General features: G+C 34.2%; 1 protein-coding gene across 1 annotated transcript; it reads right to left on the reverse strand.

Moving 5' to 3' along the window:
• Positions 1-1,684: 1,684 nt before the first annotated feature.
• LOC136241323 (interaptin-like) lies at positions 1,685-12,968 on the reverse strand. The gene is made up of 28 exons (XM_066032514.1): positions 12,837-12,968; positions 12,611-12,777; positions 8,954-8,999; positions 8,724-8,902; positions 8,471-8,564; positions 8,357-8,418; positions 8,236-8,296; positions 7,938-8,072; positions 7,827-7,881; positions 7,508-7,611; positions 7,389-7,460; positions 7,256-7,345; positions 7,169-7,210; positions 7,049-7,116; positions 4,012-4,057; positions 3,737-3,918; positions 3,496-3,589; positions 3,391-3,452; positions 3,268-3,328; positions 3,070-3,204; positions 2,968-3,022; positions 2,734-2,837; positions 2,616-2,687; positions 2,467-2,556; positions 2,289-2,330; positions 2,159-2,226; positions 2,014-2,104; positions 1,685-1,945 (listed from the first exon to the last, which is right to left on the reverse strand). The coding sequence occupies exons 1-28, from the start codon at positions 12,966-12,968 to the stop codon at positions 1,685-1,687; spliced, it is 2,670 nt and encodes an 889-aa protein (XP_065888586.1).
• Between the last annotated feature and the right edge of the window lie 1,063 nt (positions 12,969-14,031).

Genomic DNA, 14,031 nt, shown 5'->3' on the forward strand with positions numbered 1-14,031 from the left:
ACTGGGTGACCTGTTTGTAGCTGACAGGGTGATTTGTTTGTAAGTGAACTCTCTACTGGGTGACCTGTTGGTAGGTGAACTCTCTACTGGGCGGCCTGAACTATCAACAGGTGACTTGTTTCTAATTCTATTGCCATGTTAATCAATCATCTACACTCATGGTAACAAGATTCAACCACATGTTTACAAAGGCAGCACACTTTCATCTCCTGGGTTATACTTTCCTCCTCAAATTTCACTGTTACCATGGTACGTATGTTTCTTGTGATTTTTATGCTGTTTACAAGTGGTAAGACTTCCTAAACCATTAAGGTTTTTCTTCTAGTCTATGTAGTAGTGCAGTATGTGAAAGTCTCTTGCTAAAGATCAAAGTCTGAATCTTGCTCAGTTCACTATTAAAAGAGAGCACCAAAATAGTGACATATGACATTTAATTCTTAATATTGTTCTTTAGGTTTCTGTGTGTTGGAGGCAATGGTGCCTGTATCCTTAATGCACCACAGGTTAGTAAAATATCATCAAAGAAGACATCAGTTTTAATTTTTATTGTTGTCACAGTGTCTTGTGAAGCTGTATCCTCGTCCAGTCACTATGTACTGTGATCAACTGGTAATTTTTGGCAACATAGAATTAGTTTTGTTAATACATACCTCATGTAGCATTAGGAACTGTATGACAATTACTTCCTCCATACTTTGTACATAACATACTCACTCTCATAAACAGTTGTTAACTTTTTGCCCCTCAGTGGGTATGTGGTCCTACACAGGTGCAATATTAAGGCTAATCTTGTCGTTTAGCAGGCAATGGTCTCCTTACAGCTAAAGGAGTTGAAGTAGAGTTCAGAGGAATATTTGGTAAAGAGAAATGGTGATTTTTGGTTTGCTTTCTTACCTTATCCATTCTGTAGTGGACGTCTTCAAAAGAAACATGGGGCTGAGTTTAAAGCACAAATGTACAAAGCATCTATTCTCTCTCCATTATGTATGAAGTCAATTAAATTGTTTCAATGCCAAATCTACAGAGCTTCATCTATGCTGTGACTCATGCAAATATACTTTACAGATAAAGGTAACGTATCTTTTAAGTGATTACACAAATACAAGAGTTAATTTTTAAGGAAGCTATATATTCATTACTGATCTTTACTGATCTATACATTACTGTTCTATATGCATTACTGATCTTCCATATCAACCAACACATGAAATCATTTATGTATATAGATGCATCACAGTTTTTGAATGACTTAATTTATTTGTGTTATATACATGCATGTATGCCTGTGTATAACACTTAATTGTGTATGATGCTCTAGATACCTTTCAAGATACTGTTGAACTCTAATAGAGCAGTCAGAAGTAATGCAACCCATTTGTTAATAGAGCAGTCGTGTGTACCAAATTTCTTCCTGTAAGTTGTCACTATACCTACAACTGCAGTCATGTGTACCAAATTTCTTCCTGTAAGTTGTCACTATATACTTACAACTGCATATGTTTGCTGTGATAAATATATATACAGAAATACACAAGGGTTCATTGGAATTGGTATGTATGCATTTGTACATACAGTAGCCCATAATTTCTGATGATATAATTTACATATGGGGAAATATTTGAATACACAACACAGGTATTATTTAACTGAGTCACACATTCTATCTATACATAGCTACACGTGTTCACTTGTACACAGGAATGTGGCTTAAAAGTGGTGGTGGAACTGGTCTGGTTGAGCAATGGTTGTTTTTTAATTGTTTTTGTTCAATCACATTTTCTTGTTCCAACTGTTGTTGTTGTTGTTGTTGCTGCTGCTGCTGCTGTTGTTGTTTGCTGTTTCTTTCATCTGTGGTTGGTGAAGTACCGACTTGTCTTTCTTCTGCTTCTGTCTTCTTAAGAGAGTGACATTTTATTGGAGGTCTAATGCGGTAAGGAAGCACCATCTGAACAAAAAGTAGCATCAGTTACAAGTTTTAAACCATGCATCAATTTTTATTAACCAGATGCATACTTTCTGAATATTGTATAAGCTCTTTCTTTGTCTCCTATCTTCTTCAATTTTCATGTCAGTAAGTTCTTGTGATTTCTTCATTAACATTTTCCTTCAGAAGAGATAAACAAGTTATACAATAATTTGAAGTTTAGGATACACTCACCTCAAGTCAGTGACTTCAATTGTCAACTGATTTATTCTAATACCTTGTTGATCTGTGACTTCATCAACCTGTTGTACAAATCCATGCACAATACATGCAAAGAAGCCAAAGCATCAGTCACAAGTCATACCTTAGTTTGAAACTTTCTTTTGTAGTGACTCAGCTCTTCATTCTATTGAGAAAACACCAACAAGAGTACGTCAGATACTAGCTGTACCATTAATAATTATAACATTAGACTTTTCAATGACATTAACGCAATTATAGTGTTTTGATGTACACCTCATTCCATTTAAACATTAACTTACCTTTTCCTGTAATTCAATATGGCAACTTTTGAGTTCTTTAGTTAAATCTTCTTTCTCAGCTTTGTGCTGTTCAATCTCTATCTCTGCATCCTAATTAAGTGTTTGATCAGAAGAGATTCACAATGCTGTGTAGCCAGATACTTATATACCTGCAACAACTTGTTTGATTTTCTCAAATCTTCTTCTATTTGTGCACTATCTTGAAATCTTGAGGATAAGCCCTGTTATTTCATAATAACAATTACATTTGCTGTACTATATAGTTACATCAATTTCTTTTTGGTGTTTATAATTGTTGTCTAAAATGATTCTTTCATACTTCCTCTCAATTGCTTTGATACGTGCTGACTGCTGCAGTTTCATGTCATTGACTACATAAATATAAATTGATATATACATATACACGCAAGTATGTGTTTATGCATGCATGTGCATAACCTATATATTGGGCTCTTGACAATGCTATATACAGTGAAAGGTCGTAGTACATACACAACTCACTTAGTTCTGCTGTCAACGTGTCAATAGCTTTTTCATGCAGTGCATTTAGTTCTTCCTATTTTACTGTATCAGTTAATTTGTTTGTTATCCCATAGGTCTCACCTCTTTTGCTTTCACAGCATTGCTGATATCCATTTCGTACCTTTGCTTATTTTGATTTATTGTCTTTTCTTTCTGTAAAATCTCTTCCTTTAGTAACATCTCCTTGTAATGAACATTGGTCTGGTGATCTGCAAGCTGTTCATGTACGTACATTGAAATAACAATTTATATACACACATGTCAGCTATCTCCCATTACCTTACTGGCATGCTGAGTTTCAAGTCCACTGATCTCCTCTTTATGAGCCGCTATTAGTTCTCTACAGAAGTCAGTGATTATAGTACAATCACATAATGTTACGCAGTTAGTTGTGTTTCTCACTTCTTCTCCTCTTCATGAACTTCTCGCAGTTCTTTTATGTTCTCTTCATGTGCTTTTATCATCTATAGAATTGTTTGTGTTGATATTATTTAACACAATATATACCTTTGACTCCTGTACTTGTTGTTCATACTTCTGTTCTTCTAATTTTATTGTCGCCTCAATCAAAGCTTGGTGTAACTTTTCTTGTATTTGTGTGCTGTATGGCATACGGTCTTAAAACAAATGGCATCATCCCCTAAACTGTCATCCCAACCTTTCTTCTAGCTTCTTTTGCAGTTCTAGATATGAAGCTTTTGTACTAAAAGTTTATTTTAAGAGTAAGAAACAATGAATGAAGCCTGACCTCTGCTGTTGAGGCTTCTGTGTGATGGGAAATGGTTCTTCCCTCCTCATTACCACACCACGATTAGGAAAAGGTTTAATAATTGGTACTGGTTTGTCACCAAAGAAGACATCAGAGTTGATTTTCATTGTGAACTTGTTATTGTGTCTTGTAAAAGTGTATCCTTGTCCATTCACAGTGTACTATTTAATGCATATACATGCATACATATATACGCACGATCAACACTTTACAGTATCTCTGTGCCTATCTATAGCTTGCTGTGTGTAACATACCTCAGCATTAGGGGCTGCATTGCAATCATCTCCAATACCATATTTCCTATGCAATTATGCATATAACAAAAACTTATACAATACTGACTTTATTTACTTTCGGTTTCTTAAAGGATATATAACCCTGCATGTGTAAACAAATTTATCGCTTGACATCATTAGCATATTACTTCAGTGATTTCTTACTTGTAATGTGGCTTGCTGGGTTGTCTGGCAGTCAGCTGTGTTCTTCCAGCTTGACTTGTAGATGGAGCTGAGCTGGAATGCAGATGGATGTTTGGTAAAGAGCTAGAACGAGTCCTCTTTGGAGCATACATATCCAAACAGTTGAATTGTAACTACACGACTACAAGAGAATAAAGCAAGAACATAGTGAGCTAGTCATTTTATAGGATGGACCAATTCTGAACTATACTACGTTAGTGTCAAAACCTTACAATACACTAAGAATCACCATTAATGTCTCTACTGCTTTAGTATTGCTCTGAATAACACATGAAAACAAACACAACATGTGAACTTGAACAATTTATTTCAATTACATTGTATTTGCGTGATCACACACCACTTCTTAAGCACTTTTGATGATCATGACAAGAAGTAAATGTCCTTTGTGATCGAGATCAACAGTATATCAAATGAATAGAGCTGAAAAAAAAACATGGATTTTTAGTTTTTGAATACTCTTTAATGTTAGTGATCAAATACTCACAAGTATATACCCATGTAACATGTTATGTACTAAACCTTAAGCAGTTTATTTCAAGTACCAACAATGATATGTACACTACATAATGTGTGTGTGTGTGTGTGTGTGTGTGTGTGTGTGTGTGTGTGTGTGTGTGTGTGTGTGTGTGTGTGTGTGTGTGTGTGTGTGTGTGTGTGTGTGTGTGTGTGTGTGTGTGTGTGTGTGAGAGAGAGAGATATATTAACATTAATTATGAGAATCACAGAACAACTACGATATTTTTCTTAACAGAGAATTAAACAACCTTAAGTAAAGATGTGCCAGTCTGTATATACTTTTCTGTATATGGTGTCAACCATATCCACTAATAAACAAAGAATGACAATTTTGGGTGATAGACTTTTAAATGGTTTGACTCAGTGTTCCACTGTTGTCACTAACATGCTGATTTGTTTGACTCCTGTTTTCTTGTACTTTTTTGCAAGGGTGTATATACCCAACCGAAACACTGAGGAACTGAAAATTCTGAATCTGGACACATTTTAAACCTTTATCTTAAGTTCATGATAGCAACAATTGTAGCATTGTTCTGACCAGTGAAAAGATTGAGATACTCTAATAAAGCAGTCAGGCATGTAAAATACTCTAATATAACAGTCATTTAACTCTAGTGGAAACCCCTTTTCAAATTCCTGCCCCTGTTTTCTGATACTTTATTATCATTATTATTATTTTTTGAAACTACAAATTGTCCTGGTTGCGTGTAATTTTTATCTAAGCATGAGAAGGTGTAACATGCATGATTCATTTTAGCTACACATTTAATACTATAATTATCAAATCAGTCATCAAGTTGCATGTAGCTATTCAACTATGTCGTATCATCAACATTTCAATTCAAAGTTACCGTGCCAAACACCACTGTATTAACTGTTTCCTTGGAATTGGATTAGGTTTGTATACTTTACAGCTTTGATATAAGGCAGTGTATATAAACACAAGACTAAGGGGAAAATTAGAAACTTTACCAGCTAGTGGGGATCAAGTGCTTAACAAGGCAGATCATCACCTCAAGTACAAATTTACTCTTTACTTTAGCCATGCTGGTTCATTGTTAATTATATGGGGTAAAGTGTGGTAACTAAATTTGCATTTTAGGTGACAGTATCCCTTGCATTTTATTCTGCAATGATTAGTGTAAATTTCTTTTGCACTTGTATATGATTACTTATCCCTGTACAAGTTTTAATGAGGTGTGCATTAAATACATGCACCTAAGAGTGTTTGCTATAGCTAGCTTCTCAGAATAACAGGTAGTGTCTTGACTAGTTGATCTATTAATGTACATAAGGATGGTTATAACATACGTATATTAATAAAGGAGATATACACATTTATTTGTAGTAATATCTGTTGTTAGTATTCTTAATGAGCTAATTTTCTTGCTATTAGTTATCATCTTCAGTTTCAGTTAATAAAGTACTGTCTTGACTTTCTTCTGCTTCTGCTTCATCTTCAACTTTGATTGTTGTTGGCAAGACAATACTAAAACGAGCTTGAAGCATGGACTGGGTATATATATTATGTAAAATAATATAATTGACTTCCTTACTTCAAAAATTCCTATACCTTCCGAATTCTGAATAAGCTTTCCCTTGACCTTCTATCTTCTTCAATTTTCATCTCAATTATTTCGTCTGTTTTTCTGCTTAACATTTCCCTGACAAGTAAGCGTATGGTTTTTATTAAATGACAGTAATTGGAACCTGGTCAGTACAGTGGCACCTTTTGGATAAAGTTTGTCATCTTTGTTCCTTGGCAAGTATTAGCTAGACATATGCAGTACCTGTATAAATTCTCTAGGTAAGGCCACCAAAAGTTGATTGTATGTTTCTGGTTCCCTTTCTGATAATTTTTTTTGCTGAATGAATTGCACAATCACCATACAATGAATTACAATCATTTTTATATCTCTTTTCTTATAAAGATGCCGGCATGCACTAACCTTATACATTAACTTTGTTTTTCCCTATAATGTAATGCAATGTGTACCACATCAAAACATTGCAAAAAAACAATGAAAAATAAATAAATTTAAAAAAAAACCAAGCCTGGTCACCTGGTCAATTTGGAGGAATTGATAGGACCAGAAACATACAATAAACTTAGCACAGCCTAATAACTGTCATGATAACTAGTCCTTCAGCTTAAACAAGTCTTCAGCAGCCCTCCACTATATACCTACCCATTTGTTAATATGCAAACAATATAATGTCACTTTTACGGGGTTGTCTTTTTATGGTGGCCACTGTAGGGCAGGTTTACATCACCGTATCCTTTAGTACATACTTTAGTTGGATGGCTTCCTTGTTCAGCTCACTTATTGTATTGCAATTCCTTCTCTTCACCTTATCAACCTGTTACAGGAAAAACTGTACAACAAGGAAAGCAACATAGTAAAAATTCCACCTCAGCTTGAAACTTCCTTTTGTATTCATCCAGTTCTTCTGTCTGAAAGCTATGTGATCAATAGGGGAGACAGTGAGATTAACATACCACTTCCCTAGTGTTAGCTTTAGTGTTTTCTTGCTGGCTGATTATATCTGTTTTTTCAAGTTTTAATTGTTCAATCTCTGTCTCTTTATCCTGAAACTGAATACACACACAATAATTTTACACCTTTTGATACCTTCAATAGTTTTGTGACATTTCTAAGTTCCATTTCTTTTCTTGAACTAATTTCAAATTTTTTGAACAGTTTCTGTATTCAGCATTTGAAATTATATTTATCATTATTGTGACATGTACCTCAATTTCCTGTTGGTGTTTAGTTTCCCCATCAGCAATGATACATTTGTATTGCTTCTCCGTTTCCCTGATTTGTGCTAACTGCTTCTGATTCAGTTTGTTAGCTATGCACATCAAAACAAATAGCATGTTAATTGTTAATGCTACAAATACCAGTTGATTATTGTAACAAGTTTTGTAAACTTTATTATCATGTGGAAACCATTGATATACTGCAATCTTTCATCAGTGGCCTTGCATTAACTTGCAACCAACCTTATACTAGCACCAGATAAGTTTATTATGGCAAAAACACACTGACGTTGTTCTATAAACATACTTATTTCCATTTTTCGGTCTTCAATAGCTCTCTCATGCAGTGAGATTAGCTCTTCCTACATACAATATTTATTGTTGATGGGTCATTTACTTGCAGACACATTAAGCTTACGTTTTTCCTTTGCAAATTTTTCACCATATCAACTTTTGACTTTTCTTTATCCTGTTTTATGATCTTCTCTTTTTGGGCTATTTGATCTTTTAGTAAAAAATGTCTGTGAGCTGCTTCAGTTTTGACATCATCCACCTTCACATTAAGTACAAAATATAGTTGCATGATGGATCACAGCACAGTAATATATAGATACACTGGTTTGTGTGGACATTTAAAAGTCACATGTTAAGTCCCTAATGTTGGGTTCGGTTCATTAGACATTAAAGTGATCTTATCAGAACAGTTGTCATTTTACCTTTGTAATAAGTTGACTTTTGAGTTTCTTAATTTCTTCCATTTGTACTTCTCTTATCTCTCTATACAGAAGTGAGTAGTACAAGTTTTCTGGGAACTGCTCATGTAGGAAATTTACTTACTTTCTTTCTTGTTTTTGCTTATTAATTACTTCATTGATTTCGTTGTCATGTTGTTCAATCATCTACGTACATAGCATAATATGCATATTGTGTGATATATCAAAGAAAACAAACTTTCATCTCTTGGATTTGCTGTTTGTACTTTTTCTCCTCTAACTTCACTGTTACCTTGATCAAATTATGGTGTAACTTTTCTTGTGCTTGTAGGCTGTTTAACAATACTCCCTAAATACCACAAGGGCTATGTATACTTCATACTTTTCTTCAAGCTTTTGTTGGAGTTCAGCATGTAAAAGTTTTCTGTTAAAGATCAAAGTAATATATTCTTGTTTTACTGTTATTACGTAAGAGAACGCAGAACTCTTACTTTTGTTCTTTAGGGTTTTGTATTGGAGGTAGTGATGCTTGCCTCCTTATTGCACCACGGTTTGGAAAAGGTTTAATAATTGGCACTGATGAGTCACCAAAGAAGACATCAGGGTTGATGTTCATTGTCAACTTGTTGTTGTGTCTTGTGAAATTGTATCCTTGTCCAGTCACTGTATACTGTATTGAACTGGTCATCAGCAACACAAAATTAGTTTTGTGAATACATACCTCAGCATTAGGAGCTGCATTGCAATCACTTCCAATTCCGTACTTCCTATATAAAATCATACATATACCAACATACTCACTCTCATAGGTGGTTGTTTACTTTCTGTTCCTCAGTGGGTATACAACCCTGCATAAAGGTGCAATATTACAGTGTATATTGATATATATTCTGTAGTTTACTTGTAGTAAGGCTTATCTTGCTGTTTAGTAGGCTGTGGTCTCCTCCTGGCTATAGGAGTTGTAGAATTCAGAGGAACATTTGGTAAAGAGAAACGGTGATATTTGCTTTGCTTTCTTTTTCTATCCATTCAACAGTGGTTATCATCAAATAAGTAGCAGAGATATAGACCGGATAAGTTTAAAGCATAAATGTACAAAGTATCTATTCTCTCTTCAATATATTTGAATTGCTCCAATGCCAAATCTATAGAGCTTCATCTATGCTGTGACCCACACTGATGCACTTGGCAGATAAAAGATAATGTATCTTTCAAGTGATTACACAAATACAAGAGGTAATTTTGAGGAATTTATGTTAAGTAGTCAGTAAAGAACATTTGATGATTTAGGTTAAGTGACTATACTGTGAGCATAACTTTGACTGTACTATTAGAACATCTTTTACAAGGGGCACAGCTATTGGACAATATGGTCATGTATGCTAGAGCACCCATATATATGTACATACACACAAGCAGCCAAATATATATATAGCATAAATGAAGCCATTCAATAACTGTGAATCTGCATAGCTATGATAAATATGAGGAAGATCAGTAACACATGACCATATTGTCCAATAGAGTAGTCACCTGTGCCCCATCTTTTAGCTTCAAGTGCCATCCACAGCAATATGAATATGTTTACAATAAATACAAATACAAGTGCATACACAATGATTCATTTGTACATTGCCCATGACTTCTGATAATAGTGCATCCATGCAAAAACAGCTAAGCTGTAAAAAAAGAGTGTGGCCCTCAAAATCCTGGATGAAAAAATCATAATAGGTAGCAGCCAAGAAACAGCTGTAATGATATCAATAATAAATTGATTGGTATTAACATCATTGCAGCCATTTACAATATTCTGGCATGAAGTATGAAGCAGTGAATGTCATGGACTTTGTTGATCTTGCAGAAATTACATTTTGCATGGTTGTACACCACTTCTTAAGCACTTCTGATGATTATGACAAAATATTGAGCATCCTTTGTGATCAAGATCAACTTGCAGGATATCAAAGAGTTGAAATACTATAACAGTAAATAGCTAAACTATTTATGAAACATGAGACCACAAATGTATGCAAATGCAAACCATGAACGTATCTGGAGTGAACATTAATGATGAGGTGCACAAATACATAATTATTGACTCCATCCCACAGAGTGGTGGACTGTGGACATTATATATCATTAAAAATAACATTAACCATATTACCGTATTAACAACATAATAATATTAACATTATTATCCCAAGCACAACCATTGGTTAATATTAGACTAAAAATTGTTTGTCTGTGATGGTTACATCATTTTGGTAATTGCAGTAGCTATTCAGCACATAAATGCAGAAATTTCCATTGTTCAAAGGTGATAACTTCTATCCCTAGTAATGCAGCGTGATGGCTTCCCTACATTTGAAAACAAATTGTAGCTATTGGCCACTTTGCTATTTCAGTAATTGATAGTTGGGACGCGATGAAAAAACAATAAGCCAGGTTCCATACTTTCCATTCTAATGCAGTATGTGGGCATGGGTTCATCAGTCATCTAGTATGAGAAAAAAATTTTTAAGTTTGATTAGGGATCATAGAAATAAAAGTAGTGAAACAAGATATACTAGTGGACATTCGATCCCTATTTCAGTCGTGGGTATAGACTGAAGTAGGGATTAAATTTCCACTAGTAGGTGTAGAAGATATACTTTTCATTTCTATGATTCCTAATTGAACTTATTTTTCCTTATACCTGTGTAGCTATAGCTATACTCGGTATGATTGAAGTAGGCTAAGCTGTATAAACAGTTAACCTACCTTATATAGCCTATAAGGGAGGAAATTGTTTGCTGATTTCAAGCTTAGCTAATAGTAAAAAGTTTATCCTTGAAATGTTTAGACCTCCATATAATACATTTGGGATTCTTTGTGAATCCGTGAAAATTTTTTTTCACATTGCTTAACCTCAAAATTATTCCCCCTCGGTTAACTGCTTGAAGGCTCTCTGTTGTTCAAGTACACATAAGAGAAAATTTGTTCCAGCTACTGGTCTCTTATTTGTAAATGCCATTAGTATTTAACTATTTGCTGGGCCATGTAGAATGATCCTTTCACAAAATTCACATCCTAGCTACTAACATGTCTATTAGTTGAACATGCAATATAGCTAAGTAACTGTTAAAATGAAGAGTAACCACAACTCTCAAGGAGTTCGAGTGTAGGGAGGATTTAACACCCCTGGAGAGTAACCATTACTCTAAAGGAGTAACTGGGGAGTAACACATGCTCTGAAGGTGGTGTCGCTTACTCTTCAGAGTAATGGTTATTCTCTTCAGAGTGTTGGTTACTCTGACCTGCAGTTCGAATCCTGGGGCTGGAGGGATTTTTCCCCTTACTTTGGCCCCTTTTCTGTTACACCTAATCAGTCCGGGCACTATAAGTCAAGTCACTAAGTCAAGTTATTATTCCTTGAAATTAAGTTAGATAATCCTATAAGGCTGCATCACATGTTGCTGTAAGACCTTCAGTGCTGGTCACTGTAAAGTGTTAATAATAATAATAAACTCTGTGTATAGCCTCAAGGAGGCATTTCACTGATGTTGCTGTCATTCCCACAAATATTGGCTATACATAGCCATCTGGAAATGCTTGCTATTGTTATGAAGACAAAAAAGTAAAAAGCACACATGCTATTGTACAGCCAGTGTTTGACAAAGATGTTGATGGTATAAAAGTGTTAATTTATTTGCTCTAGCCTTATATGTGGTTGAGGTATCATGTATACTGATAGTATTTAATACCATTATTTATTTCTAATAATAATACAGTGTACAAATTTCCTGTCGGTGTGTCTATATATGGTCTGAATGCAAGAGCTGGTTTGACTGGACTCAGTCTGGGTAGATGATGGTATAATTGCCTTTGATGCTAACATGAATTCAGCTGTTATAACTGCAAATGTGTTAGCTAAACTTAATTGTCTTCAGAAAACTATGTATATTTGTCAATATACTTACAGTGCAACAATTGTGCACTGTAGTCCTCATACTGTATAGACATTCTCAGTTTCCAACTGTTTTAGTCTGTACTCCAAAGGATAATGTTAACATGCATTCATGTGTCAGAAAGTTATTAATAACTGACATGTCTATGAAGCAGCTAGCTACTTCCTACTATTACAGCCTATAATATATGTAGCAACTTTGTTCTAAATATTATATATGATGAACAAACATTTGGTGTGATACATTTAACGTATATATATGGTATCTTCTGTTCTGGAAAGACATTATTCTTCACTTAAATAACTCTCATAATCCCTCATTTCTCTTTTACGTTTTAGCTCCTGGATTTCTTCTGTCATTATCATAATCATTTCTCTAAGAAATAAAATCTCATGGCTAAACTATACATTATTAATTTTATATCCTTATACTTCAAAATATCAATTTCGATTCTCAGTTCATTTACTGCACTGCCAAATTCATCGTCGATTTGATCAATCTTTTTAAATGATACATGTGTACCATTGAGGGTTAACAAACACTCAATTATAGCTACCTTTGCTTGAAACTCTTTCTCACAGCATTTTATATCATCAGTCTGTTCAATATCATCATGGGTAATAAATGGTTTATATGCACAAGTATTCTTTAGCTTACCAATGCTTGTATGTCCTTGTTGATCATTTGTATTTGCTGGACCATATCTTCTTGTTCAGTCTTCATGCACTTTATCTTCATCTGAATATCTTCCAATATATCTGCCGTATATTTGTTATTGTTAGTACACATACCTTTAGTAAGATTGCTGATTTTCCTAAATCCTCTGTCAATGTCTTTGCAATATCATCAAATTTTGCCCGTGCTTTCTAGTAATTGTTTGTTGTGCACAGCAAACACTGTACTGACTTCTTACTATAATTTCTCTTTGATACTCAACTGTCTGGTTGGTAATGATGAGTCGACATTGGTAATCTGTTGCTTTTTTCTGTCGCTTTGCTATATACATTACAAATTGGTTGATATGACAATATAAAGGCAATAATGTGAGTGCAGCTTTGAATATCTTGAGAGATGCAACCTTTAACTATTATACATTAATATAATGAAATGTTTTTGCTTTTCACATTAAACTGTACGTATATATCTACACTTTACGGTCAGCTATAACATATACACAGTTCATTGCTTGTATGCTGGGAAAATCCAATATTATTACATACAACTTGCTATACCTCTTTTAGAGCATTGAGTAATGTTTGGCAAAGACAGTGAATGAACAATCTTTGGTTTATCCATAATGTGGTAACTGACTGTTCTGCATGCAGTCTACAACACACTACCTTTAAACCATAAGTATAAACAATACAAAGACAAGACTACTGTTTTTTATAAAAAGTGATGCCTTTGTGTCAAAGTTTTGATTTTTACAAACTAAAACACATGTAAGTAAAAGCTACAAATGCATGGAGTAAGTTTGAGGAATTTGCTTGAAGTTATTGTCTTCTTTATGAAGCTACAAATGATGTGTGCATGTGACTTATGGGCACTCTATTCATTTCAGCATTTGCTATCAAGAACATAACTCCCAAATTTGAAAATATTAATATACAAGCACCATAATACAGTAGCTGGTTATTAAATAAGTTCCATCTTATGCAACAGTTATAAAATCAAAACTTCTCCATGTATATACATTTGGTGCACAAACATTATGTAGCTCTTATATGATATGTGAATAAGAGTATACTCACAGATGTAACTATATGCTTGCATGACTTTTTAAAAAGATATAGTTTATACGTGGATGACAGGTGAGTTAGTATTGACATATCATAGACTACTAGCTACAACT

This window comes from Dysidea avara, chromosome 12 (genome assembly GCF_963678975.1).
Source record: "Dysidea avara chromosome 12, odDysAvar1.4, whole genome shotgun sequence".
In the NCBI taxonomy this organism is placed as follows: Eukaryota; Metazoa; Porifera; class Demospongiae; order Dictyoceratida; family Dysideidae; genus Dysidea; species Dysidea avara.